The sequence below is a fragment of the Mus pahari genome, chromosome 1 (genome assembly GCF_900095145.1).
Source record: "Mus pahari chromosome 1, PAHARI_EIJ_v1.1, whole genome shotgun sequence".
Taxonomy (NCBI): domain Eukaryota; kingdom Metazoa; phylum Chordata; class Mammalia; order Rodentia; family Muridae; genus Mus; species Mus pahari.
In genome coordinates, this window is record NC_034590.1 from 1,540,941 (window position 1) to 1,564,058 (window position 23,118).

The window sequence follows — 23,118 nt, forward strand, 5'->3', positions numbered from 1 at the left end:
TGGCTGTCCTGGAACTCACTCTGTAGACCAGGCTGGCCTCGAACTCAGAAATCCGCCTGCCTCTGCCTCCCGAGTGCTGGGATTAAAGGCGTGTGCTACCATGCCCAGCTTTTGTTTTTATTATTAAAAAATGTAAATCATTTTTGTTCTACACGTACAGGGTGCACCACCTGTGTATCTAATGCCATGAAGCCCAGAAGAGAGTGTTGGATCCACTGGAACTGGAGTTACAAGCAGCTATAAGCCATCACATGGGCTCTGGAAACTGAGGCCCAGTCCTCTCTCGGCAGTGCTCTTAACTGCTGAGCCGTTCTTCCGGTCTCCGTCCACTTATCTTTGAGACCGGGTCTCCGTGGAACCTGGAGGCCACCAGTTCAGCTGTTATGCCCACCGGGGAGCGGGGGCTCTCTCTGTCTCTGCCTTTCCCAGCACTTGAGATCCTACTTCAGAAAACTAAAATAAGAGGAGAAGGAGGAAGAGTATGAGGAAGAGGGGGAGGAGGAGGAGGAAGAAGAGGAAGGAGAGAAGGAGGGGAAAAAACCTCCAGGTGTGGCTGCAGTGTAGCTTGCCTGAGGCTATGGGTTCTATACCCAGAGCCACACACAAACAGAACTCCAGCTCTTGAGGCAAGGGTGAGGGTGGGCGCCCCCTGCCTTCTCCTCTGCCCGAGCTTTTGGGAAGAGGAAGCTGGTCTCTTCTTGTCCATTTGTAAACACCCTGTACATTATAGCTGCTACATGCAGAGTTTGGAAACCCCTTTTAATTCACCAAATTACTTATTTGGCTAAGTTAATGTCCCTAGCCCTTTCAGTTGTGCAAGCGGTGTCGCTCCGTGGCCCCAGCCGGCCCACAGCTCCTTCTCCCACCCCAGGTTCCTCAGTGTTGGGATTTGAGGTCTGAGCCGACCTTTTCAGCTGCCTTTCCCTTTTATCTTTTTATGTATCCCTGTGCACGTGTGTGGCATTTGCACATGTGTGTGGCATATGCACACATGTGTGGGATATATGCATTAATGTGCACATGTACACAAAGGCCACAGGAGGACTGATCTATCTATTCTGATCCATCAACAAAGTATTCTCAAGAGAAGGGGTCTCTCCCTGAACCTGGAGCCAGGATGCCAGTCAGCAAGTCTCAGCCATCCTCCTGCCTCTGCCCTCTGCAGTACTGGTGTTACAAGTGCACAGGGCTACATTCCCGTGGGTGCTGGGGCTCAGAACTCAGGTTTCCCTGCTGAGTCATCTCCCCAGCCCTGACTTTTCCCATTTAAAACATTTAATTTATTTTTTAATTATGTGTGAACATGCATGTCTCTGTGGGTGTACGTGCATGTGATTGTAAAGTGCCCATAGAGGCCAAAAGTGATGAGTCTCCTGGATCACGGCCCTCTTCAAGGATCTGAACCTCTGAATCATCTCCTTTCTATCTATCTATCTATCTATCTATCTATCTATCTATCTATCTATCTATCTATCTCCCATTCACCCAGGATCCCAAGTACATCCCCACGTAGCCCCCTATTTGCTTTGTAGCCAAAGATAACCTTGAGCTCCCGATCTCCCTGCCTCTGCTTCCACATTGCTTTCCCCGCTGCAGCTACTCTGTAAACAATGGCAGGGGGTCCAATCCCAGGCTTTCCTAGTGCTAGGCAAACACTCCGAGCCTCATTTGCAACCCCTTGACTGTCTTTAACCAGTCAGACTCCAAGGCATTACGGTTTTATCCCCATCTTGTATTTACTATTCAGTGGTGTGAGGTTTTCCAGGTAGGTCTCGGGCACCAAGGACAGGGGGCGTGTCCTCGTTCCAGTGGCCGCCAAGGGCAGGGGGCGTGTCCTCGTTCCAGTGGCCGCCAAGGGCAGGGGGCGTGTCCTCGTTCCTCCCCCGTCTTTATCTCACATCTTCTCTCTTCCCAAGGGTCAGACACATAAGTGCACCTCAGACGTCTCATGGTCCATTGTCACCATGTCCCTGCTGTGCCCGCTGCTGCTGGCTTTAGCCCTGGTGGCTGTCCCTGGTGCCCACGGCGCTTGTCCGGTGCCGGCAGACCTGAAGAAGTCAGATGGGACGCGAACCTGCGCCAGGCTCTATGAGAAGAGTGATCCATACTATGACAACTGCTGCCAGGGGCCCGAGCTGTCTGTGGAGCCAGGTACCGACCTGCCCTATCTGCCCTCGGGCTGGTCTAACACCGCATCGTCCTTGGTAGTGGGCCAGCGCTGTGAGATCACTGTGTGGTCTCTCTCCGGTAAGCGTGGCAAGACCCGCAAGTTCACCGCAGGCAGTTACCCTCGTCTGGAAGAGTACCGCAGAGGCATCTTTGGGGACTGGTCCGATTCCATCTCTTCCCTCTACTGCAAGTAAGTCCCTACCCAGCCCCGCCACCCAAGCCCAAGGCGCCCCCAGAGTCCAGAGACCCCCAGACTCATGAAACTGTTCCTGGAGGTCCCATCTCTGAGTGCACCCCCTAGACTAATCCTGTTATCTTCTATCTTATGGCCCTCACCACCACCCCTAGTCTCTTAGACAAACTCTAGGCTCCACATACTAGGAAATCAACAATGCCAGCTAACTTGTGCCTCCATTCTAGAAACCTTTCCACTCAGCATCGCCCTAATTCTGCACTGGCATGAGGTTTCCTGGCCTCAGAGTGAGGAGATCACTGGCTCCTCTGGGACCCTTAGACCCCTAAGCCAGCCCCGCCTCATTACATTTGAAAGCCCCTAGATCCAACTCTGAGACCTAGAAACCTCTCAGGCCTCAAGACCCCAGGCCCAAATCTTGAAGAGTCAGTCTGGTCTAACCCTACACCCCCACCCACTTTGTCTAGATCAGCCCCAAACCCAGAAACCATTTGTAGACCTCCCAGACCCAATCCTAGTGGTCCCCAGGTCGAGCAATCATCCCATGACCCACAGACCTTAGGTATCAACATCCCAAGCCAGCCCAGCAGAATCCCTCAAAAAGAAAAAAAAATTGCCAGACCCCAAAACCTCCCAGGCCGGGACCCTAAGCTCCTCAACCTGGAGCCTTGAACCCCTCCTTAGACCTTCCCACATGGGACAGTCTCTGTCCCGACACCCCCTGTTGGGAATTCATGTTTCTGTTACAGGTGCTATTGATGCCTTGAGGGTCTGCCATCTCTAATTCTGCACAGTGCTAAGTCCTACCCAGCCTGTCCTTGGGGATTGCTGCACCCCCAAGAGCCAGGAGGCGAGATGGCCCCACGACCTGCTATCATAGCTTCCCTATAATACAGCCCTTTCAAAGTTACAACCCTGTGTGACATCTGCGTGTGTTTGAGACCCAGCACCCATGGGTGGATAGAATGAGAGATCAGTGGTCAGATCTGAGTCAGACCATACTGGGGACACAGCCTTAGACTGTAACTTGGGTTGGGATGAGCAAAGACATCCAGGGAGCAAGAGTGAGCACTGCTGGCGGCGTCTAAATATTTAAACACTTCTCATTTACTTCTCGATATTAATGCCTAGAACGTCAGGGTCATTCTAGGACCTTGTGCCAGGGTAGAACCACCGTGTATTGGATGATGTGGTAGAGGCAGGTGCTCTACCACCGAGCCACGCCCCCAGCTCCTCACTGGGGGATGCTAGGTAGGGGCTCTACCACCGAGCCACGCCCCCAGCCCCTCACTGGGGGATGCTAGGCAGGGGCTCTACCACTGAGCCACACCCCCATCCCCTCACTGGGGGATGCTAGGCTCTGCCACAGAGCCACGCCCACATCCCTTTCTTTCCTTTTTATTTTGGAACAGGGTCTAACTAAGTTGCCCATGTTGTCTTTTAACTTGAGATCCCTTTACCTCAGCCTCCTTAGTGAGGGACTTAAAGACTTGACACTGGGTTGTTAATTACATTTAATGTTCCTTCCCTGACATACGGAAGACACTTTAGTTCAAATTTATGTTTCTGTTCAGGTTGTGATCTCTGCTTCGCCTTTGTCCCAGGCATGGGAGCTCTCAGTGGCTGTCTGGTTCTTTGTCCCAGGCATGGGAGCTCTCAGTGGCTGTCTGGGTTGAGTGAGTCTGGGTTGTCCTAGGCAGAGGACGGGAAGAGCTCTGTAGGAATGAAATCCAGGGTAGACTGGAGACAGGACTGGGATCTGAGGAGACTCTGAGAGTTAAGGGATGAAGAAGAGCACGTAAGTGAGAATACTTCAGGGGCACACACTGGGGGATATAAACAGATCAACTATCAGGGGCCTATGAGATGGAGTAGCACATAAAGGGGCTTGCAGCCAATCCTGACAACCTCAGTTAGATCTCCAGGATCCACAAGGTAGAAGGGAAACTGAGGTCAGGCTAGGCCCAGTGGTGCAGACCTCAGCTCCTCAAAAGGCTGAGGCAGAAGACTGAAAATTAAAAGCCAGGCTGGGCCACTTAGACTTTGCCACAGAATTTCAATAAATAAAAAGAACTCTGGGGATCTAGTTCAGCGGTAGACAACTTGTCCAGTATACACGAAAGAACCTGAGTTCAATTCCCAGCACTGCAAAAAAAGAGGTAAGAGGTAGGGGGTCAGAGGTCAAAGTCAATGAAAAGATCCAGAGGTCACAGAAGTACCCTGAGTTTGAGGATTGGCTGAGTGGGTGAGGTGTGGACTGAGGGGGTTTCTAATGAACAAAGAGCAGGTGAGCCCGTGTGTTTTCTTAGAGCCACTCTCTGAAAGTTTATTCACCAACATGACACGATCAGTTGGTCTACAAGGGATGGCCCTGCCCAGAGACACACATTCATAGTGGTGTGGAGATGTCACAGGGGAGACAGGGACCAAGCAGGATCTGAGAGACCTGGGCAGGGAGAAATAGGAAGGAGCTGGCTGGGGGCAGGGAAGTGAGCGAGGTCAGGCCAGGGGTGAAGGGGATGGCGGGAGGGGAGGAGAGGTCAGAGGAGTGGGGGAGGCTCAAGGAGGTAAAGAGGGGCCAGATAGAAGGCAAGGAAGCATCAAGGAGGTGAGAAGGGGTCCATGGAATAAGGATGGGTTGGGGGTGAGGAGGGGTCAGACTGTTGCTCAGCACACACACAAAAGGCAGAAGCCAGGGAGCATCATAAAAATGCCAAGGGCTTGGAGGTGACTTTCAAAGGATCGATCACATCAGACTCAGAGAGAGCCCGGTCAGAAGTCACTCCCGGAGCTGCACAGACACGGAGGAGTCGGTCACTCTTGTCCTCCGCAGTCCCCCAGGCTCCATGCGGTTCTTAGCCTTGTGCTGGAAGTGGACAAAGCGCACTCCGGGGCCGTACTGGCGGAAGACGTGGGACACCTGTGGCAGCCCAGGGTTAGGAAGAAAGTTTCACCAGGGTCCCACAGCCTGCTGGCATCCCCTTCCCTCTGCCCAAGGTTGGACCTGGCAGCGCATCTCACCTGAATCCAGCGGCCAGGGGGTCCTCTCCCATTGGTCCGAGGGGCCACGTGGTGCTGGGCAATGACCGTGCGGCGGTCAGCTGCTAATAGCCAGACATGCAGCTCATAAACACACTGGTCTAGGCGGCTGTCCTCGAACCTGGAGGAGGTTCAGGCTTTGACTGCCATGCGTCCACATCATCTCATCCCCCCAACCCTGGTCGGAGGCCCACCTACAACAATTCCCAAGCCCTGGTCCTAGGCCCAGCTACAACAATCTCCAGATCTAGCCTCCCTCCCAGCCCTTGGCTGGCGGAGACCAAGACAACCCTGTGCTCTGTTCTCTGAGGCAGTGCTGGGTGGGGGGTAAAGGGGCGGGGGGAGTTGACATGTCACCAATAGCTACATCTGTAGATGGAGGGACACAGGCACAAGTTGAGATGAGATGGGGTACAGGCAGAGGGTAAGAGCAGAAAGAGGTTGCTGGTAGAGTTTAGGGGTTGGGTGGGGAACACAGGGCATTGGAGCAAATTCATATATGGCCCCTTCATAAGACTGGAGTAGGTTTCCATTTGGAGCTGTGTGAAAGAAACTGTCTTCTTAGTAGGAGGAAAATGAGTCTAAAAATCAGGGGCATAAACTTGGGGGATAAAGGAACAGCCTGGCCCTGAGGGAACCCACCCAGCTGACAAGTGAGGAGGAGAGCAGGATTGGGTGAGACCACAGATTCAAAGGGTATTGGTGAGGGAGGGGCTCAGGCCCTACGGAGCCAGGAAGTCTGAGCTCTGGGAAGCCTCGGAGGGCATGAGCAGGTAGTCAGGGAGGGCTGGGCGCACCAGTCCATGATGGTGATGTCAGGCTGTTCATCATCCAACAGCTCCTCCCACAGCTTCTTGGCCAGCAGGTTCACGCACTGCTCCTTCACGGTCCAGCTGCAGACAAACAAGAGAGGAAGCACGGTGACAGGGTTCTAGGTACAGCAGGAGACCCTCCCCGCTCAGCCCCGACCCCACTGCAGTAGGACCTGGCAGTCCTGGTCCCCAGGAGACCCTGGAGAACAATATACACAAACCCTCTGTTCCAGGAGAGAGCTGACACTTAAGGTGATGACTGGATCCAGGCCTGGAATCTTAGCTACTCTATCTAGTGGCTGAGTTAGAGGATTGGAAGATCAAGGCCTACTTGGGCAACTTAGCAAGACCCTACCTCAGAAAAACAAAAACAAAACCCAAAACAGCACGAAAACAGACTAGGAGCAAGGCTCATCAGGAGAGCGCTTATCCAGAATCCTCCAGGGAGGGGCTGGGGGTGTGGCTCAATCCACCCCACCCCACCCCCAAAAAACTAGTGATTTATCTAGTTTAAGGGATACTTTAATCAGTTCGTTCAAAAACAAGAACAAATTTAGAAAAGATGAGATTTGACCCGGAGCCCCTGAATTACACACACCCTCTCATCTACCGTTCAGGAGCTGAACTGGAGCTGGAAGTCTCTCCCAGGGAAAGAGGGTGAGATCAAGATTTACCAAACACCTACTGTGCGCTGACCAGACATCTTGGGCGCCTGTGCCGCATGTTTCATAGGCAATCAGTTATGACTAACTCTGTCATCGGAGCCAGAAAGGGAGGCCCCTCTGCAGGCGCCTCAGCGAAGAAAGTTAGCCGAGAGGAGAGTGATTCCTCCCCCCACCCCACTCCCACCCCCTGGCCCTGTGGCAACTCACCTGAGGGGCCCCTGGAGGTTCTGAGTAGTAATGTACCATCCACGGAAATTACCTGGCCAGTGAGGAGGATGGAAGGGTTGGTGGGACATTCCTCGAGGGGCACCATCCTCCCGGGCAGAGCCCCCAGTGCTTACCCAGCTCCTTCAGGGGCTTCCGGGTGGGACCCGTGGGGGGCGCCGGCTGGTAGATATTAATGCCTGAATCACACAAGGGAATGGCGCCTCAGGCCAGTGCCCACCTCCTCAAGTCTTCCTACCCCCCGGGGCTAGACTGGAAGGGCAGGAACCCGAGCCGGGCTAGACCAGCCTGGCAGGGATTAAGGAGGTTGGTGGGCGGTTATGGTGAGTCTCTGGAGCTCTGGAAGAACTCAGAGAAAGGAACCGAAACACGGGTAGAGGGGAAGGGAGAGAAACAGACAGAGAGACACACAGAGACAAGATGCAGAGTAGGGAGATCCTGAAGTGCACTGACAGACGGGGCAGAGATGCCTGCCGAGAGAAAGAAATAGACAGGAGCCACAGAGAAAGATGAAGGAGACCTAGGGTCTGAGCAGCGCGTCAGGGGTCCCCAAGCTGCGCCCCCACCTTCCGGGTTGGGTGAACTGAGCAGGTTGCGGTAGAGCGGCCGCTCCAGGAACAGCAGCTGCCAGCTGATGCTCGGGGGCAGCTCCAGCTTCCCGCTCAGGGGTCCCCATTCTTCTACCAGCAGTTGCCTGGCTTCAACCTCAGTCGGTGCATTGGGCTGCGGGAGCTCCGGGGTCACCGGGGACGTGGGAGACCTTGGGGACGGCGGTGGTGGCGGGGACTGGGGATGCGGCGGCAGTTCCTCGGAGTTCAGGGACCCCTCGGCTTCCATCCTGCCACTGTCTCTGTCCGGTGTCTTCTCCATCCCTAAGGTTTGGGCGACTGGGTCTTGGTTCCTAGGATCCAGGTTAACTGGGGGTGGAGGGGCGGGACAAGCCATCAGGCATTTAAGAGAGGGCGTGTTAGGGGAAGGATCTGAGCCCCGGGGGCCCTCCTCTCTCAGACCAGCAGCCCAGTTTGCAAGGTCCTCCTCCTCCTGACCTAGTACTAGTTCCAGCCCCCCAGCCCTCCTCCCTCAGACCCAGTGGTCCAGCCGCCAGCCTCCTCCCTCAGAAGAGGTCCAGTCCCGCCCCCCCTCCAACTTCTCATTCTTCTGCCCCAGTTTCCCCAGGGCCAGCTGAGGACCTCGCCTGACCCCTGGGGCTAATGTCAAGCTCTCTAATGATGTGTATCCTCCTCCTTAAGGAGTTTTGGCTGGCAAAACTGAGGCCAGTTAAAGCCAACGCCACCCCTCCCCCCTCTTCATCCCATGTGAGGCTAGGAATGGGCACGGGTCCAGCCTCAGGCTCTCTCCTGGGACACACTAGGATAGCTTTTTTTTTCTTTGTTAATCAGAGTGAGGCTAGAAGCATAGATGGGAGGGGGCAGAGGTGGGGAATCCAGGGAGGTCCGCAGGCAGTAGCCCCTGGCTGGTTGTCCCCCTGCGTTAATGTGACCCTCCCTACTTCCTTCCTGAGAGAGTATGGGCACACTGAAGGCAGGACTTTGGGGCGTGAGGAACCTGTAGGGCCAGATACCCAAGGCCACTTCCTGTCTGTGGCCCCATTTCCCACCCCGGTCTGGCTCTCCCTAAGTGGAGACCATCAGCAGTGGGGCGCTTCGGTGACTCTGCTTGCCAGGAGGTGTTGACCCTCTTAAACTCATCTCGCTAGCAAACAGGAGGAACAGAAAGAGGAGTTAATAAGCAGCTACGGGGCCTGAATTCTCCAACCCCCATCTCTCGGACAACAGTCCTGGGCCAGCTACTACTGGCTTCTTTTTGTTTCTGTTTTGTGTTTTGTTTCCAGACTGTTTTTTGAACTGGCTATGCAAGCCCAGGGTAACTTTGCTGCCTCTATCTGCCAAAAGATTGTGCACAAGCTTGCCCCACCACACCCTGTGTGTGCTACCATTCGGTCCCCATGTTATCCCCCACACTCCCAGGCCAGGCCCTCAGACTTCCACACTGCCTGTCCTTCAGACACAGAAAGCAAGATGGCCTCAGACAGACACCAGGAAGCGGAGCTCACGCCCTAGCCCATAGTCGGGTAAACTAGCCCATCTCCATACCCACCCTGTTGTTGCACCCATCTTGTCAAAGAAAAAAACAGATTCAGAGAGGCCTAGTGACTCACTTGAGGCTGCACAGCAGGGACAAAGCAAGTTGGGCAGAGACACAGGAAGTCCCAGGTACGCTCAACAGCGAGCAGATTTAAATCAAGAAACTCAGTCACAGGCTCATGGTGATGTGGGCAGTTAAATCCACTCAACGTCCTAAGAGCCCTGTGCTGAAATGGCAGCGAATGATAAATAACATCTCCACGCATAGCTCAGGGAACGGAGGCAGGAAACAGAGGGGTACGGACCCTGTACGCTGAAGAGCTGGAAGTCACTAGAGCCCTAGGAGGTGTCACCCTGCCACACCTCAGCAGGTTCCCAGGAAACACCAGCAGAACCCATGGCACACCCCAAACCGCATACACTCCTGGGCCACCACAGCACACGCCCCTCTGCCCTCCCACCTGCCTCGGGCCTGCCGTGGTGGGTGGGAGGAGACCAGACTGATGAGTGCGGCCAGAATCCAGGACAGGGTGTGGCCACAGCCTGCAGGGACCTGAAGGAGGAACCCCACCACCACCACCCCAAAAAACCAAGAGAGGCTTTCTTCCTAAAATGTATTTATTCTTTCCTAATTCATTCACGTGTATAGGTATGATTATGAAATGTACCTTATCATATTCTTCTCCAATATTCTTACCCATCTCCCTCCCTCTGACCAAAGCTGGTCTGTCCCTATACTACTCCGATGTGTTTTATTTGTTTGTTTTCTTTTGCTTGAGAATATGTTTCTGTGTAGTTCAAGCTGCCCTCAAATTCCGGATGACAATGCTGGCCGGGAACATTAGCACTGAGCCACGCCCCCAGCTCCTCACTGGGAGATTCTAGGCAGGGGCTCTACCACTGAGCCACACCCCCAACCCCTCACTGGGGGATTCAAGGCAGGGGCTCTATCACTGAGCCACGCCCCCAGCCCTATATCAGGCTTTTTCTTTCCTCCTTGCCTGTGTCTCCCTGCTCAGTGGTTCACAAATCCTGGGGCATGTCTGATTCACTAGGGAGGTCCTTGTTCCTTCACAGAAGTCTGGGATGGGCCCTAGAACCTCTGAGAAGCATGTTTGTCTGATTATGAGGAATCTGGGTGTATAGCTTATGTCTTGACAAAGCAAATAGATTCCAACAGTAAGTTGTCAGCTTCTGCTCTTGCCACCAGAAGACCAGCAATGTCCCCAGTGTGGCGTTTAGCCAAGAGCAGTTAAAGTTCACTCAGGGTAGATCTTCATGCTGGTCATGGCTGCCCCACACTAGAAGAGTCCATGTGCACACACCTGGATTAACACCCGGAGATGTAACATATAAGTGAGATCTGGAACGTTCACAAAGGCTGGTGTGTTAAAGGCATGGTCTCCATCTTTGTATTATTAGAAGATGATTAATTCCTTTTTTTTTTTTTTTAAAGATTTATTTATTTATTTACTTAATTCAGGCATCAGATCTTGTTACGGACGGTTGTGAGCCACCATGTGGTTGCTGGGATTTGAACTCAGGACCTTTGGAAGAGCAGTCTTACCAGCCCCGATTAATTCTTTTAGAGATGGGGACTAATAGGGCATTGTCTGGTGCCCAGGGTGTCCCCTTGCAGCAGACGGCGGGACTCCTGTCCCTCTCCATTTAGCTCCTTCACCTGCTGGCCACCAAGAGTTAGTGTCTTGACTCCACTGTGTGTCCCTGCAGTGACCAGAAGCAACAAGGTCATGGAGGAAGCAAGACCTTGAAGCCATGAGCCCAATTAAGCCTTTCCTCTTTTTATTTTATTTTATTATTATTTATTTATTTGTTTATTTATTTATTTTTGGTTTTCGAGACAGGGTTTCTCTGTGTAGCCCTGGCTGTCCTGGAACTCACTTTGTAGACCAGGCTGGCCTCGAACTCAGAAATCCGCCTGCCTCTGCCCCGAGTGCTGGGATTAAAGGCGTGTGCCACCACGCCCGGTTTATTTTATTTTATTTTTGTAATACTGAAAACAGTATAGTACAGAATTTATTTTTTTAAAAAAATTAGTTATTTTATTTATTTACATTTCAGCCTTTCCTCTTTTTAACAATATTATTTTAGATAGGGTCTCTACATGTAGCTCTTGCTAGGACTTGTTGTGTAGGCAAGGCTGGCTTAGAACTCACAGTGATCTGCTTTTTTATTATCTTATGAGGATTCGTTTGCCTGCATATATATCCGTGTACCACCTTGTGTGCCTGGTGCTCCGGTGGCCAGAAGAAGAACTGGAACCTCCAGGACCTAGAGCTAGAGAAGGTTGTGAGCCACCGACTGGGTTCTGGGAACTAAGTCCCAGTTCTCTGGGAAAGCAGCGTCTGTGCTTAAATGCTGATTCAGCACTTCAGCCCCGTCTTCTTCTTTAAAGTAGAGGTCTCTGGTGTTTCGTTAGAACAACAGAGTTAGCCAACCTTCTCTGGTACGTTTATACACCGGGGTTCTACTCAGTAAAAGAAAGGAGCAGACATGACGATGGGGATGCTTAGCCAAGTCTAAAAAATCTCTACTCAGAATAGTAAAGGACAGTCAAAACAATGGCACCACAGTGCGCTTTCCTTTCTATAAAATCCTGGTAAGGCGAGCTTAAGCCAGCATCAAAGAAATTGTGTTGGTGATCCTTAGAGACTAAAAGGAATTAGAGCCTGCCTGCCTTCCTTCCTTCCTTCCTTCCTTCCTTCCTTCCTTCCTTCCTTCCTTCCTTCCTTCCTTCCATACCAAGTTCTCACTGTGTAGACCAAGTTCTCACTGTGTAGACCAAGTTCTCACTGTGTAGACCAGGCTGGCCTTGAACTCAATGTGTAGACCAGGCTGGCCTTGAACTCACTGTGTAGACCAGGCTGGCCTTGAACTCAAACACAGACCCTCCTGCCTCTGCCTCCCGAGGGCTGGGACAAAAGGCGTGTGACACCACAACAGGCCTACAAAGTTCTACCTTAACTATGGTTGTTACGTGGACAAATGCATTTGTCAAAATGCATCTAGGTGTATTTCAAGTGAGCATGTTTATCATGTGTTAATTATATCTTGATGGGAAACAAAATAATGCAGTCATTTTCTCTACACTCCACTTAAGGGATTTCTATAAAGCCAGTAAGAAGAAAATAAGTGAAGCAGTCATGGGCCACTGTTCATGTGACAAAATAACATAAGATGGACATGTGTCCTAGTTCTCCCCAGGGAGGTCTGCTAGCTTACAACGAACAGAACTGGACTGCTGCGTAGCCAGTTTGTAGGGTGCTGGCCTAGCAACCACAGAACTCTGGGATTGATCCTCAGCACTGCAGAAAGTGGGACATGGTGGATTCCCAGCCAGAGGGTGGAGGCGGGAGCTTAAGGTAGAAAGTTCACAAACAACCTCAGGACGCATGAGACCCCCAAAATGAAGGAAGCAAGGAAGGAAGGAAGGAAGGAAGGAAGGAAGGAAGGAAGGAAGGAAGGATGAAACAACAGTGGCAAAAACATGCTATCATAAATACCTGGAGACTAGTCAAGTTAGTAACAGGAAAGGTTATTTTGGCTCACGGTTTTGGAGGCATCAGAAGTCATCATTAGCCTTGTTATTCAGTGACACTAGGTGGGGAGCATGTGCTGACGGAAGATCTTCACCCACAGCTGGGGAGTAAAGGAGAAATAAGATCAGTCCAGGAATCAGAAGTCCTGCTAGCTAAACGTGACCCTGTAAAGATTCCACAGCCTCCTGGTAAAGCGGCTCTGGGGTCCTCATCCCTCACCAGGGGATTCTAGGCAGGTGTTCTACCACTGAGCCACACCCCCAGTCCCTCACTGGGAGATTCTAGGCAGGGGCTCTACCGCTGAGCCACACCCCAGCCCCTTTCTGGGGGATTCTAGGCAGGGGCTCTACCACTGAGCCATGCCCCCAGCCCCTCACCGTGGGGTACTAGGCGTGCATTATGCCTCTGTATTCCAAATCCATTTTTCCTTTATTCTGAGACAGAGTCTGACTGGGTAGCTCAGGCTGAACTCCTAGTTCACCAGCACACCAGGCTGAACTTCTCTTGCTATGGTCTTGGACTCCTCCCATCGTGGACACTATATCCCAAGAGGCTCTGAGCTCTGTCCCCATCATCAAAAGAACAAAACCACAAGAATTACTGTGCAGGAGCAGAGGGCTGCCTGCTGGAGTGTGCTTAGCTTCCCCCTGACTTCTCCTGACTCTGCTTTCACGGCTTGGCCAGCCTGCAGGCCTCCACCTTCCTTCCCACTCCATGGCCTTTGCTCCTCCTGCGAGGCTTTACTGAGGCTCCAGAGGCTCTTCAGCTTGTCCCTTCCTCAGCTGTAGACATCCTTCTGACCCTTTCCTACGAGCTTGGTGCCTCCGGACCCAGGTCCAGTCACACTGCTGAGCCCTCCAAGCCCAGGCACATTGTACCCATACTGTTCCTCTGTGCTGTCACACCTCATCCTTACATCTTGCCCTCACTGGGATCTATGACTATGTCTGAATCTCTGGCTCTCTAGGTCACCATCTGGCTCACCCTGCTAGAATGTCACCTTGCCAGGGCAGGGCCTCCACAAACTCTGTTTACTATTTGTCCCTAAATGGTCTGTGGCCATGCCTGCTGGGCAGGAAGTACATGAAGACCAGACACTGCCCTGCTGAGGAACCATGTCCAGACAGCCTGAGTGCATCTCTTTACTCTGCTGCAAAATCAGTGTGTGCCCCAGGAATCATGGCCCTGTGCCCGCTGGAGGGTGGCATGGGACATAGGTCCAAAGTATAGAAAAGTGGGGAGCAATAGCCAGGTTGGTGGGGAAGAAAAGCAGCTTGGGTTGAGTGTTGATTGATGGAATGAAATGGTGTAGTCCAGCTCCACTCTGCAGAGAGCAGTGTATGTACACATCTGCCCCTCGCTGGGGGACTCTAGGCAGGGGCTCTGCCACTGGGCCACACCCCAACCCCTCACTGGGGGATTCTAAGCAGGGGCTCTGCCACTGAGCCACACCCCCAGCCCCTCACTGGGGGATTCTAGGCAGGAGCTCTACACTGAGTTGCATCCTCTGCCTTTGTGTATGTTTGTATGTGTGTGTTGCATGTGTGTACTTGCACATGTGCATGTTCCTGTGTGCCAGGAGTACCACAGTGCATGAGATCATAGGCAAACCCCAACTCTCAATCTTTGCTTTCCACTTTGCTTGAGATGTTGCAGACCCCAGGCCAGCAGATCCACAAGCTCTCAGAGATTCTCCTGTCTGTACCTCCCATCTTACTGAAGGAGCCCTGGGTTTACAGACACAAGCTACAACCCCTTGGCCTTAGGTTTTGGGGGGTTTGAACTCAGATCTTCATGCTTGTGTGGAGAGCAGTTTTACCAATCGAGCCATCTGCTTAGCCCTGTGACATTTATTATTCTTAAAGGAGGACTTGGTTCGCGGTTTTAGAGCTTTCAGCCCACAGTCCCTAGTGTCACTCATCCGTCAGGAGGCAGCACACCAGGAAGCAGCCAGTTTATTTTTTTCCGGATAGATTGTGTGCAGTGGCACTCTGCTTTGAATTTGCATTGCTTGGCTAATGAGTCAGAGCCTTGTGTGTGACCTCATGACCTTTAGGCTCTTCTCTCTCCAACCTGACTGGTCAAACCTTTGTCTATAGCCCTGATAAAATTGATCTCATTTTCTTCCTAAGTTATCTGATTAGTGTGAATGTTCGCAAATATTTCCCCATTATTTAATCACTTAATTCATTTTGAGCCAGCATCTCTCTATGTAGCCCAGGGACTCTCTCTCCTCCTGCTCCAGTCTCCTGTGTGCCACTGCCACGTATAAGGTAAGTGAAATGTCTTGATTTTTATATTATTAACTATTTTTGTCCGTTTTATTTGTTCAGTTACGCTCTTTATATAGTTTTATTTCAGATGTCCTTTTTGGCTCTGCAGTCATGGGCTACTTTCTTCTGTCAGTTCTTGGTCACATTGCTGTGACCAAGCACCTGAGGAGGGGGTCTTAGGGAATGAAATGGTTAATATTGTCAAACTGACAGGGTCTAAAGTCACCAAGGAGACAAGCACTGCTCCTCACAGACATCTGCGCAGAAGTTTCTAGATCAAGTTAACTGAGATGGAAAGATCTACCCTGAGCATGTGTGGTAGGAATCATTCCGTGAGCTGTGATCCATGAGCTGCGATGCTAGACTGAGTAAAAATGAGAGAAAGTGGTTGAGGTTGGAGGGCCGGCTTGGCAGTTAAAAGCACCGGTGTGGGACACGCTAGTCAGTTTCCTCACACTCACGGGACCACGTGTGAGTGGCCATGTTGCCTCTGGAAGCTGAACGGGTCCTCTGCAAAGGGAGCCAGTGCTCTGAGCCATGGAGCCATCCGTCAGCACCAGACTGCTAAATTTCATTTTATGTTCACTTTTGGTTAGCTTTGTGGGGCTGAAAATTACATCCAGGGTCTCATGAATGGTAGGCAAGCACTGAGTTACACATTAGGTTAACATTAAATATCCATACACTCATGTATGGGGTTCCTGTTCTGGACAGCATAAAGCCAGGCTGCCTTTTTTTTTTTTTTTTTTTTTTAAATAATGTATTCATTTGTTTTTGTCTGTGTCAGGGACACAGAAATTGGTTCTCACCTTCCCTCCAGTGGGCCGCAGGGATCGAACTTGACAGGAGGCACCTTTACCAGCTGATTTTGTAGAATTCCTGAGCACTGTTATTCAACAATCTCTTTTTCCCTCATCGCCTCGCAGAGGTCGCCTTTCTTGTATGGGAACCCCTTGCACACATTTTATCTGTTTCTGAACTCTGATGTGTCATTAAGCCTCAGTTCCTAGGGTCAAACCCAGTAAATCCAATGAGCCACCGGGTGGGGCTTCGCAAGTCCCTTGGTACAGCAAGGACTACATTTTCCAGCCCGCCTTGCCCCTGGGCGTGGCCAAACACCTAGCCAATGAAGAGATGGTGAATCCCTGGCTCAAATCCTTAAAGGAGCCAGTCCTTTTTGTAGGAGGTTATACTCCCAGGAGGGAGGGCAGAGGGAGGCTGGAGTCCCTGCTACCTGAAGAAAGAATCTCAATGCGTGTGTTTAGCACAGAAAGGTTGCCTTGTTTCTGGGGTTTCCATAATGGAGCAGACATCAGGATCCCTGTTGACATACAGATGGCTGGGCCAACCCAGGTTCTGATTCAGCCTGGGTGGAGCCCAGGAAATCACATTTGCAAGTTCTCAGGGTGGACCAAGGATGAATACTTTAGAGACCCGCTGGTCTGACTAGTTTCCACCATTTGTTTGGGTTCTTGACTACGCCCCTCTGGCAGGCAGAAGAAACATCTCAGTCGCCCACCTGCCCACCTGTGCTTGGGTGCCCACTTGTCAACCACCTTCCCTCCCAGCTGAGTTGATTGATCGCTTGGAGAGTGTGGTGTCTGCTCATTTGCATTTGGGCAAAGCACGTTGATAACTACATCCTTAGACTGTGCTGCCATTGCAGGTGATGCGCATGACCCTCCCACGTGCTCGCCTGGGGTCCCTGATTCTCTGCCGTCTAGAGGTCCCAAGAAAACACACTGTAGAAACATCCTTGACAGTGTACCAAGAAGGCTGTGCCTGGGAAGATACTCTTCAAGGTCAGAGTGGGTAGCTGGGAGAAGGCATTCTGCTCTGGTCACAGCAGAGCTGTGTGTGACCTTCTGTTCAGGATTTGGCAATACCACAGACCCTCTAATCCGTCTGGCCACTCTTATGACAGTGCCCCCTCTCCCCATGGGCATCTGGGTAATTGGCCTTTTGGCCCCTCCAGTCCTCCTAAAGTGTGGCTGACATCCATGCAGTAAATCCCGATTGAGAGTCAGGGGGTTAGGTGTTCCTGACAGCAAGTGGTTGATGTGTCCTTGGGGACACTTCTGCACAGGTGACAGGAGCAGGAAGCAGAGCTGAGAGGGCTGGGTCTCTGGCAGCAGCTCCCATTGTGAAACCAAGAGCCAGCCATTCCAAATGCAGGGACAGTGAAGATGCCCACACCAACCATCAACTTGGAGTAGGGCATATGGTAAGGCAGGTGACTGTCCTGGGGCATGTCTGCCTCTGTGGCATGGTACCTCCCAGACTCCCTCAGCTTCCAGTGGGATCACAGAGAGTTCAGGCTCTCAGCCATAGGGCTCCAGAATGTGTTTAATACTTCTCTGGTTCACCGGCCCCCTACGGAGAGTAAGCTATTCCTCTGGCCTTGCTCTGTGGAATAAGCTAGGGTTCTTTAATGTTTGCTATGTCTCATTGGTTTTATTCTCGAGTCAACGTGCCATTTATAGAATCCTGACTGTAGATCACGCTGACCTCAAACTCCCAGAGATTCGCCTGCTTCTGTCTACTAAGTGCTGGGATTAAAGGCGTGCGCCACCACCGCCAGCTTATTTTTTGATTCATGGTCTCATGCAGCCCTGGCTGCCCCTAACTCTTTGATAACCGCCCCCCCCCCAGGCTGAGTTCTAGATGGCAAGCATACAGCACCAGGTCTGGTTTTATATGATGCTGGAAACTGGACTCAGGGCCAGTACTCTACCAACTGAGCCACATCCCAGCCCGAGGCCCATCTCCCCTACATTCGCAGCCAGGCCTAAAACTTATCTTTGGACATCTGTTGGTTTCCTGCTTTTTTCTGTCAATCTGGGCCTGTTTCTTTACAGACAGGAATCGACTCCAGCTAAAACCCCATTCCTAACAGCAGTAGCTGCTTCTCACACTGCCATGTCTGCACCTGTCAAGCCACTAAGCACTTAGCTAGGCTCCATCACAAACAGGGGCCTGACCGTGTGGAGGCCACAGCTGTGTGGCAGTAGACATGGGGTGGCCCTGAGCTAAAGTCCCAGTGCTCCACCGGCCCCCGCTCCCAGACCAGCTGTCCCTGGGTGAGCTTAGGAGGCGAAGATGGAGCGCTCGCTGCCACAGCAGCCTTCCTCCCTCTGCTGGGCTTGAAGACTCTTTCTTGGATAAGTGTCCCGAGCAGGCAGCCCCAGGTTACTCAGCCCACTGACTGACTCATCGAATGGCTCGTTTACTAGTTCCTAGGCTCAGAAGGATCAACATCAACTAGAGTAACATCTCCAGACTGGGCCATGTGTGGCAACTGGCGAGTTTGCTTGTCATCTCAACAGCAGTCAGGAGACAGAGGCAGGGGAGTGTGGCAAGTCTGAAGCCAACCTGGGCTACATAGTTAATTTAGGCCAGCCTAACTGTGTAGGGAAACCGTGTCTCAAGGAAAAGAGGAAGGAACAACCCAGGCCACTGGGGTGTGGGAGCCTCACTCAGCACTGGCCAAGGCTGCTTCCAGAGTCAGGGCGTGCCCACTTGCCCCATGCATGGAGTGGGGTGGAGCATCTCCCCCTTGATGCCTGGGTTTCCAGGCCGAGTCCCCACATGTCCCTTACTACACAGCTGGTCAGTAGCCTCCACTGACCACACACATACACACCAAAAACAAGAAAATACTTTAATTGTAAAACTAACTTGAGGGACTGGCAGCAGGGTGGGGGACAGGAGCCTGATTCTTCAAAGTGGCCCTGTCCCTGGGCCAGCCACCCCATGGTCAGGGACCATCTGTTTCTAGGCTGAGACAGAGACACAGCTAGTGTTATAAAATGACAATATAAATAGACTTCTAGAAAACGGAGGCTGTCTGGGTGCAGTAGTCATTTGCTGCAGAGGTTGGGGAAGGGGAGGCTCCATGTTTCTCCTGTGAAAAGAGGGTGTGGGGCTCTGGGAAAAGGCCACTCTTCAAACATTCATGATTGACCCTTCAATGGCTCAGGGTCAGGGGCTGGGTACCAGGCAGGCTGAGGACAGAGGAGCTGGACTTTCTTGGTGCACGTGCTCGCTCTCTCTCTCTCTCTCTCTCTCTCTCTCTCTCTCTCTCTCTCTCTCTCTCTCTCTCTCTCTCTCTCTCTCTCTCACACACACACACACACACACACACACCCCTCTTTCTCATAGTGTCGTCTCTGTCCCAGTGGCCCCTGATGCAGATTTCCAGTGATGGGCAGCCACCTCTCTCCTGCAGACAGTGCCCAGGGGAGGAGCCTGTCCTGGGAGCCTGCCTGGGAGTCTCACATGCTCCACATGTCCTGGTGTGGCTTTACAAGTCATGGAATCAAAACCAGAGTTCAGTAGTAGGGTCCCACGAAGGCCCCAGCACAGTGACTGCGGTGCCCTAGAGTGTCTCCTGGGCTGTGGGAGCTGGTTGGCCCTCTACTGGCCTCTGCCGGGCAGGGTAGCCGGGCTCTTTGGTTCAGGACTAGGCTCGGGCTCATCTGGTTCGGTGCTGGCGCATCAGGGGCACGATGCTGGCTGGTGGCCCCGCCTTGGTGAGGAACGGGTGCTTTAGCAGCTCGGCAGCAGTGGCCCGCTGGGCTGGGTCACGCACCAGCAGGCGATCCAAGAAGCCTTTCAGAGACGGTGATGCCTGTGAAGGAGCAGAGTTACCTGCTGGGGGGCCACTTTCCTCTAATGTCCTGGGGGCTGAGGCGTCTTAGGGAGGGTCAGGAGTTACTGCTGGACCGTAAAGGGCATACCCAAATCTCCTAAGGCTCATTTCTGCCCTACTTTTGTGTTTGGCAAGAAGCTGAAGGCAGCCCCTTCCCACATACAAGTTTCCCAACACACAGCCCTACAGCCAGGCAAGCTCTGTGGTAGCCAAGGGCTGGGGGAGCCACAGGGCTCAGCACTGGTCCAGCCTGCTCTGCTTACCTTGTGCAGGTTCTTCAGTCGGGGTGGGAGGTTGTCCCGAATCATCTTCATAGCTTTGAGGGGTGGTTCGTTGAAATAAGGGGGTTCCCCATCCACCATCTCAATCACCATCACCCCCAGTGACCAGATATCCACCTAGGATGGGAAAGGGACCGTAGTGCTGAGTGCAGAGGGCAGCCAATGTTCTGCACGCTCCAGGCGCAGGAGCCTCTGTTGGCCTCCACCTTTTGTCTCTAGTCCTGAGCCCACAGCCTGTGGATAGTGGAAGCCTGCCTACCCCGGATCCTCAGGTCTAGGCATCAGTAGCTGCCACAGACCGCTAATGAGTCGAGGCCCCACTCCTGTCAGTTACAAGCAATCCTAAGTGAGACCCACGAGAGTGAGTTTTAAGCTAGCCTCACTCCCGTGGAAGCCTGCTCTAGCCTGCGCATGCCTATGGGGATCAAGTTTGCTGACTTGGAATACCTCGGGGCTAGGTAGCTACCGCATCAAGTAGCAGAGGTGGCGACGACAGCCAGAATGACGATGCCGCCCTTTCCCCAGCAGCACCTGCTCCCCTGTGTTCAGCCTGGCTTTTCCAACAGATAATGGAAGCCCAGGCCACCTTCCTGTAGGCCACTTGGGATTGGGCAGCTGGGTCCCTCCTGGGCTTACCTCTGGCCCATAGGGAAGGCGGGAGATGAGCTCCGGGGCCATCCAATACGGGGTGCCTACCAGCGACTTCCTCCGAGGCACCTCCTTGCTCACCTGGGCACAAAACCCGAAGTCGGACAGCTTCACCTGAGGCAGACAGGGGCTGCAGGTCAGAGGTGCCACCTACCTGACTGCCTTCAGACACACAGGCTCCACTGAGCAGCAGGGCGAGGGTCGCTCTGCTCACTACTGGCAGGGCCCTCAGATGTCTGGAGGTTCTGAGGGGATGTGGCTCAAGCCTTGCAGCTAGCAAAGGCTCAGCAGACACCAAGACAGACTGCTCTGAAAGCCAGGGCCTAGGGAAACAAGCGCTCTCTATCCATGGGTTCAAGAGGAACACAGCCCAGCCCCTCTCTGTCTGTGAGAGAATGAACCTCCGCTACAACCAGTGTCCAGGACTTACACCCTTTTGGAACCATGGACCCTCTTGGTGATATCTGGGTCTCTTCTAGACCCCAGAAATCATATCCTCATAAACTATGGATACTTAGCTGACTCAACCAGGGCCCCAGACTCAGAGTCAAGATCTCAGCCTAAAAAAGGGAAGCCAGCACCCAGCTTCACACCACTGGATCCAGACTGCTGGAGGGTTGGTCAACCCCGTGTTCCAACCTGGTTTGCTAAAGGGAGGGAGGCACCCAGGATGGCACAAGGACCACAAGGGAAGCTGACACTTGGGTCCACAGCAAGTCTGGTCCGATGCCCGAGTGCCTGCCAGGGCAAGGAGGCCTGAGTCCTGATGGAGGACAGGGAAGAAAGAGTGGAGCATGCTTGTAACCTCAGCTCTCAGGAGTCCAAGACAGGAGTCAGAGGCCAGCCTGGGCAGTGTAGCAAGTACCAGGCCAGCCACGGACACACAGAAGACAGGGTCTCATTAAAAAAAAAAGCTAAGTGTGGGACAGGTGGATCCCTGTGAGTTCAAGGCCAGCCTGGTCTACACATCAAGTTCCAGGTCAGCCAGGGGCTGACCCTGTTGTCAAAAAATAAAAATAGCCAGGCAGTGGTGGCGCACGTCTTTAATTCCAGCATTTGGGAGGCAGGGGCAGGCAGATTTCTGTTCAAGGCCAGCCTGGTCTACAGAGTAAGTTCCAGGACAGCCAGAGCTACACAGAGAAACCCTGTCTCGAAAAAACCAAAAGTAAATAAATCAATTAATTAAATTAAAAACCCACAGGTCAGCAGGCCAGCCACTTGTTGCCCAAGCCTTTCCTTGCTGGTCAGGGGCCCAGCTTCCAGTTCTATGAGGACAGTGCAATTCACTGATTGGGACGCTACTCTGGGCCGTTCTGTGAGGGACAGATGGCCAGCTGCTCCTCCAGTCACCAGAAGTGAGGGTGAGGCAGGGACCCCAGCACTGGGTGTGATGGTTCATCCTGATCATAGCCAGAGAGGGCATAGTGACAGGGGCCGTCTGAGGCGTTTCCAGGACTAATGAATGTCCCAAATGTGGGTGTGACAGGGAGCAGGGCCTCAGCACAGGCTTTCTCCCATTTCCTGGCCCCCCAGAAGGGAGCGGCTCGGCTGCATTCTGCTCTACCACAATGGCTGAGAACAGTGCCACTCCCTCCCTCAAGCAGTCCCTTCAAAAACACGCAAAGCTGCACACATGCAGCCTCCCGCCCACTCACCCGGCCATCATGGGTCAGCAAGATGGAGTCACTCTTGATATCACGGTGGATGACACCCTGAGCGTGGAGCACAGATAGCGCCTGAAGCACAGCCAGGCACACGGCGGCAATCTGTTCCTCGTTCATCCTGTGCGGGCAGAAGGAGCAACTGGGCACTCAGCGCTGCCTCGTGCATCCCACCCTGGGGTGAGAGCTTTAGGACATCAGGAGGTCACAAAGACCCGCCTCAACAAGGGTCTGGGAGCCAAGATGCTATGACCCCATCCTGTGTGCCTGGCCTCACTGCCCCACCCACACTCTGGAGGGCACTTGTCTATCACCAGAGCATAAAGGGTGCCAGCTCCACCTCAGGGGGCACATGAGCCAGCAGGCTGCCCTACAGTACCTGGTGTGGGTGACAATATCCGTGAGGGCGCCACCCTCCAGGAACTCCATGACGACCCAGAGCTCATCGCCCACCAGGTAGCTGTTGTACATCTCCACCACGTTCTCGTGCCGGTAGTCCCGCATGATCACCACCTGCACGGGGCAGATCAGCACTGGGACCTCGGGCACTGCCTCTACCTTTAGCCCTGGCACCAGCCAGCCTGCCTCCACCTTCCAGAAGGTTGTACGCCGCCGGCAAACCAGCTCACTCCAGCTGTCCCCTTCTCCAAAGCCAAGAAGACCTGGAGGCCAGCCTGAGGGCGCCCACTTCACTCTAGGGATACGCCCTGGACACCATGCAGGTTCTCTAATCCTGACCAGTCCTGGCCGGTTTTTAGTGGTCTATCAGGGGGCATCTGGAGAAGTAAAGAGAACAGGAAGGTATGAAGGAAAGCTAAGATAAAAGCTGTGTGTGC

General features: G+C 52.9%; 3 protein-coding genes across 6 annotated transcripts in view; 1 reads left to right on the forward strand and 2 right to left on the reverse strand.

Moving 5' to 3' along the window:
* The first annotated feature begins 1,934 nt into the window (after positions 1 to 1,934).
* Positions 1,935 to 3,253, forward strand: Sycn (syncollin). The gene is made up of 2 exons (XM_021210732.2): positions 1,935 to 2,359; positions 3,112 to 3,253. The coding sequence occupies exons 1-2, from the start codon at positions 1,965 to 1,967 to the stop codon at positions 3,119 to 3,121; spliced, it is 405 nt and encodes a 134-aa protein (XP_021066391.2). The 5' UTR covers positions 1,935 to 1,964; the 3' UTR covers positions 3,122 to 3,253.
* Positions 3,254 to 4,787: 1,534 nt separating this feature from the next.
* Positions 4,788 to 8,048, reverse strand: Nccrp1 (non-specific cytotoxic cell receptor protein 1 homolog (zebrafish)). Its single transcript, XM_021190603.2, has 6 exons — positions 7,670 to 8,048; positions 7,220 to 7,282; positions 7,086 to 7,137; positions 6,199 to 6,294; positions 5,384 to 5,522; positions 4,788 to 5,282 (listed from the first exon to the last, which is right to left on the reverse strand). Exons 1-6 carry the CDS (start codon positions 8,046 to 8,048, stop codon positions 5,142 to 5,144), a joined length of 870 nt encoding a protein of 289 aa, XP_021046262.1. The 3' UTR covers positions 4,788 to 5,141.
* Positions 8,049 to 19,120: 11,072 nt separating this feature from the next.
* Pak4 (p21 (RAC1) activated kinase 4) overlaps positions 19,121 to 23,118 on the reverse strand; it is a 38,361-nt gene continuing 34,363 nt past the window's right edge. For all 4 annotated transcript variants that reach the window (XM_029547595.1, XM_029547599.1, XM_029547605.1 and 1 more), the window contains 5 exons: positions 22,662 to 22,795; positions 22,277 to 22,403; positions 20,610 to 20,735; positions 19,956 to 20,090; positions 19,121 to 19,671 (listed from right to left, as the gene is read on the reverse strand). In XM_029547595.1, the coding sequence (XP_029403455.1) occupies positions 19,516 to 19,671; positions 19,956 to 20,090; positions 20,610 to 20,735; positions 22,277 to 22,403; positions 22,662 to 22,795 (678 nt within the window). In that variant the 3' untranslated portion in view covers positions 19,121 to 19,515. The remainder of the gene's footprint in view (positions 19,672 to 19,955; positions 20,091 to 20,609; positions 20,736 to 22,276; positions 22,404 to 22,661; positions 22,796 to 23,118) is intronic.

What these genes read in the sequence shown, in the direction of transcription:
- Nccrp1 (XM_021190603.2), bottom strand. Translation starts at nt 8,048, where the DNA reads ATGGCTTGTCCCGCCCCTCCACCCCCAGTTAACCTGGATCCTAGGAAC. An exon ending in CAGTTCACCCAACCCGGAAG is followed by an intron (nt 7,283 to 7,669) that starts GTGGGGGCGCAG and finishes TGTGTGATTCAG; the next exon opens with GCATTAATATCTACCAGCCG. An exon ending in AACCTCCAGGGGCCCCTCAG is followed by an intron (nt 6,295 to 7,085) that starts GTGAGTTGCCAC and finishes GTTTGTCTGCAG; the next exon opens with CTGGACCGTGAAGGAGCAGT.
- Sycn (XM_021210732.2), top strand. Translation starts at nt 1,965, where the DNA reads ATGTCCCTGCTGTGCCCGCTGCTGCTGGCTTTAGCCCTGGTGGCTGTC.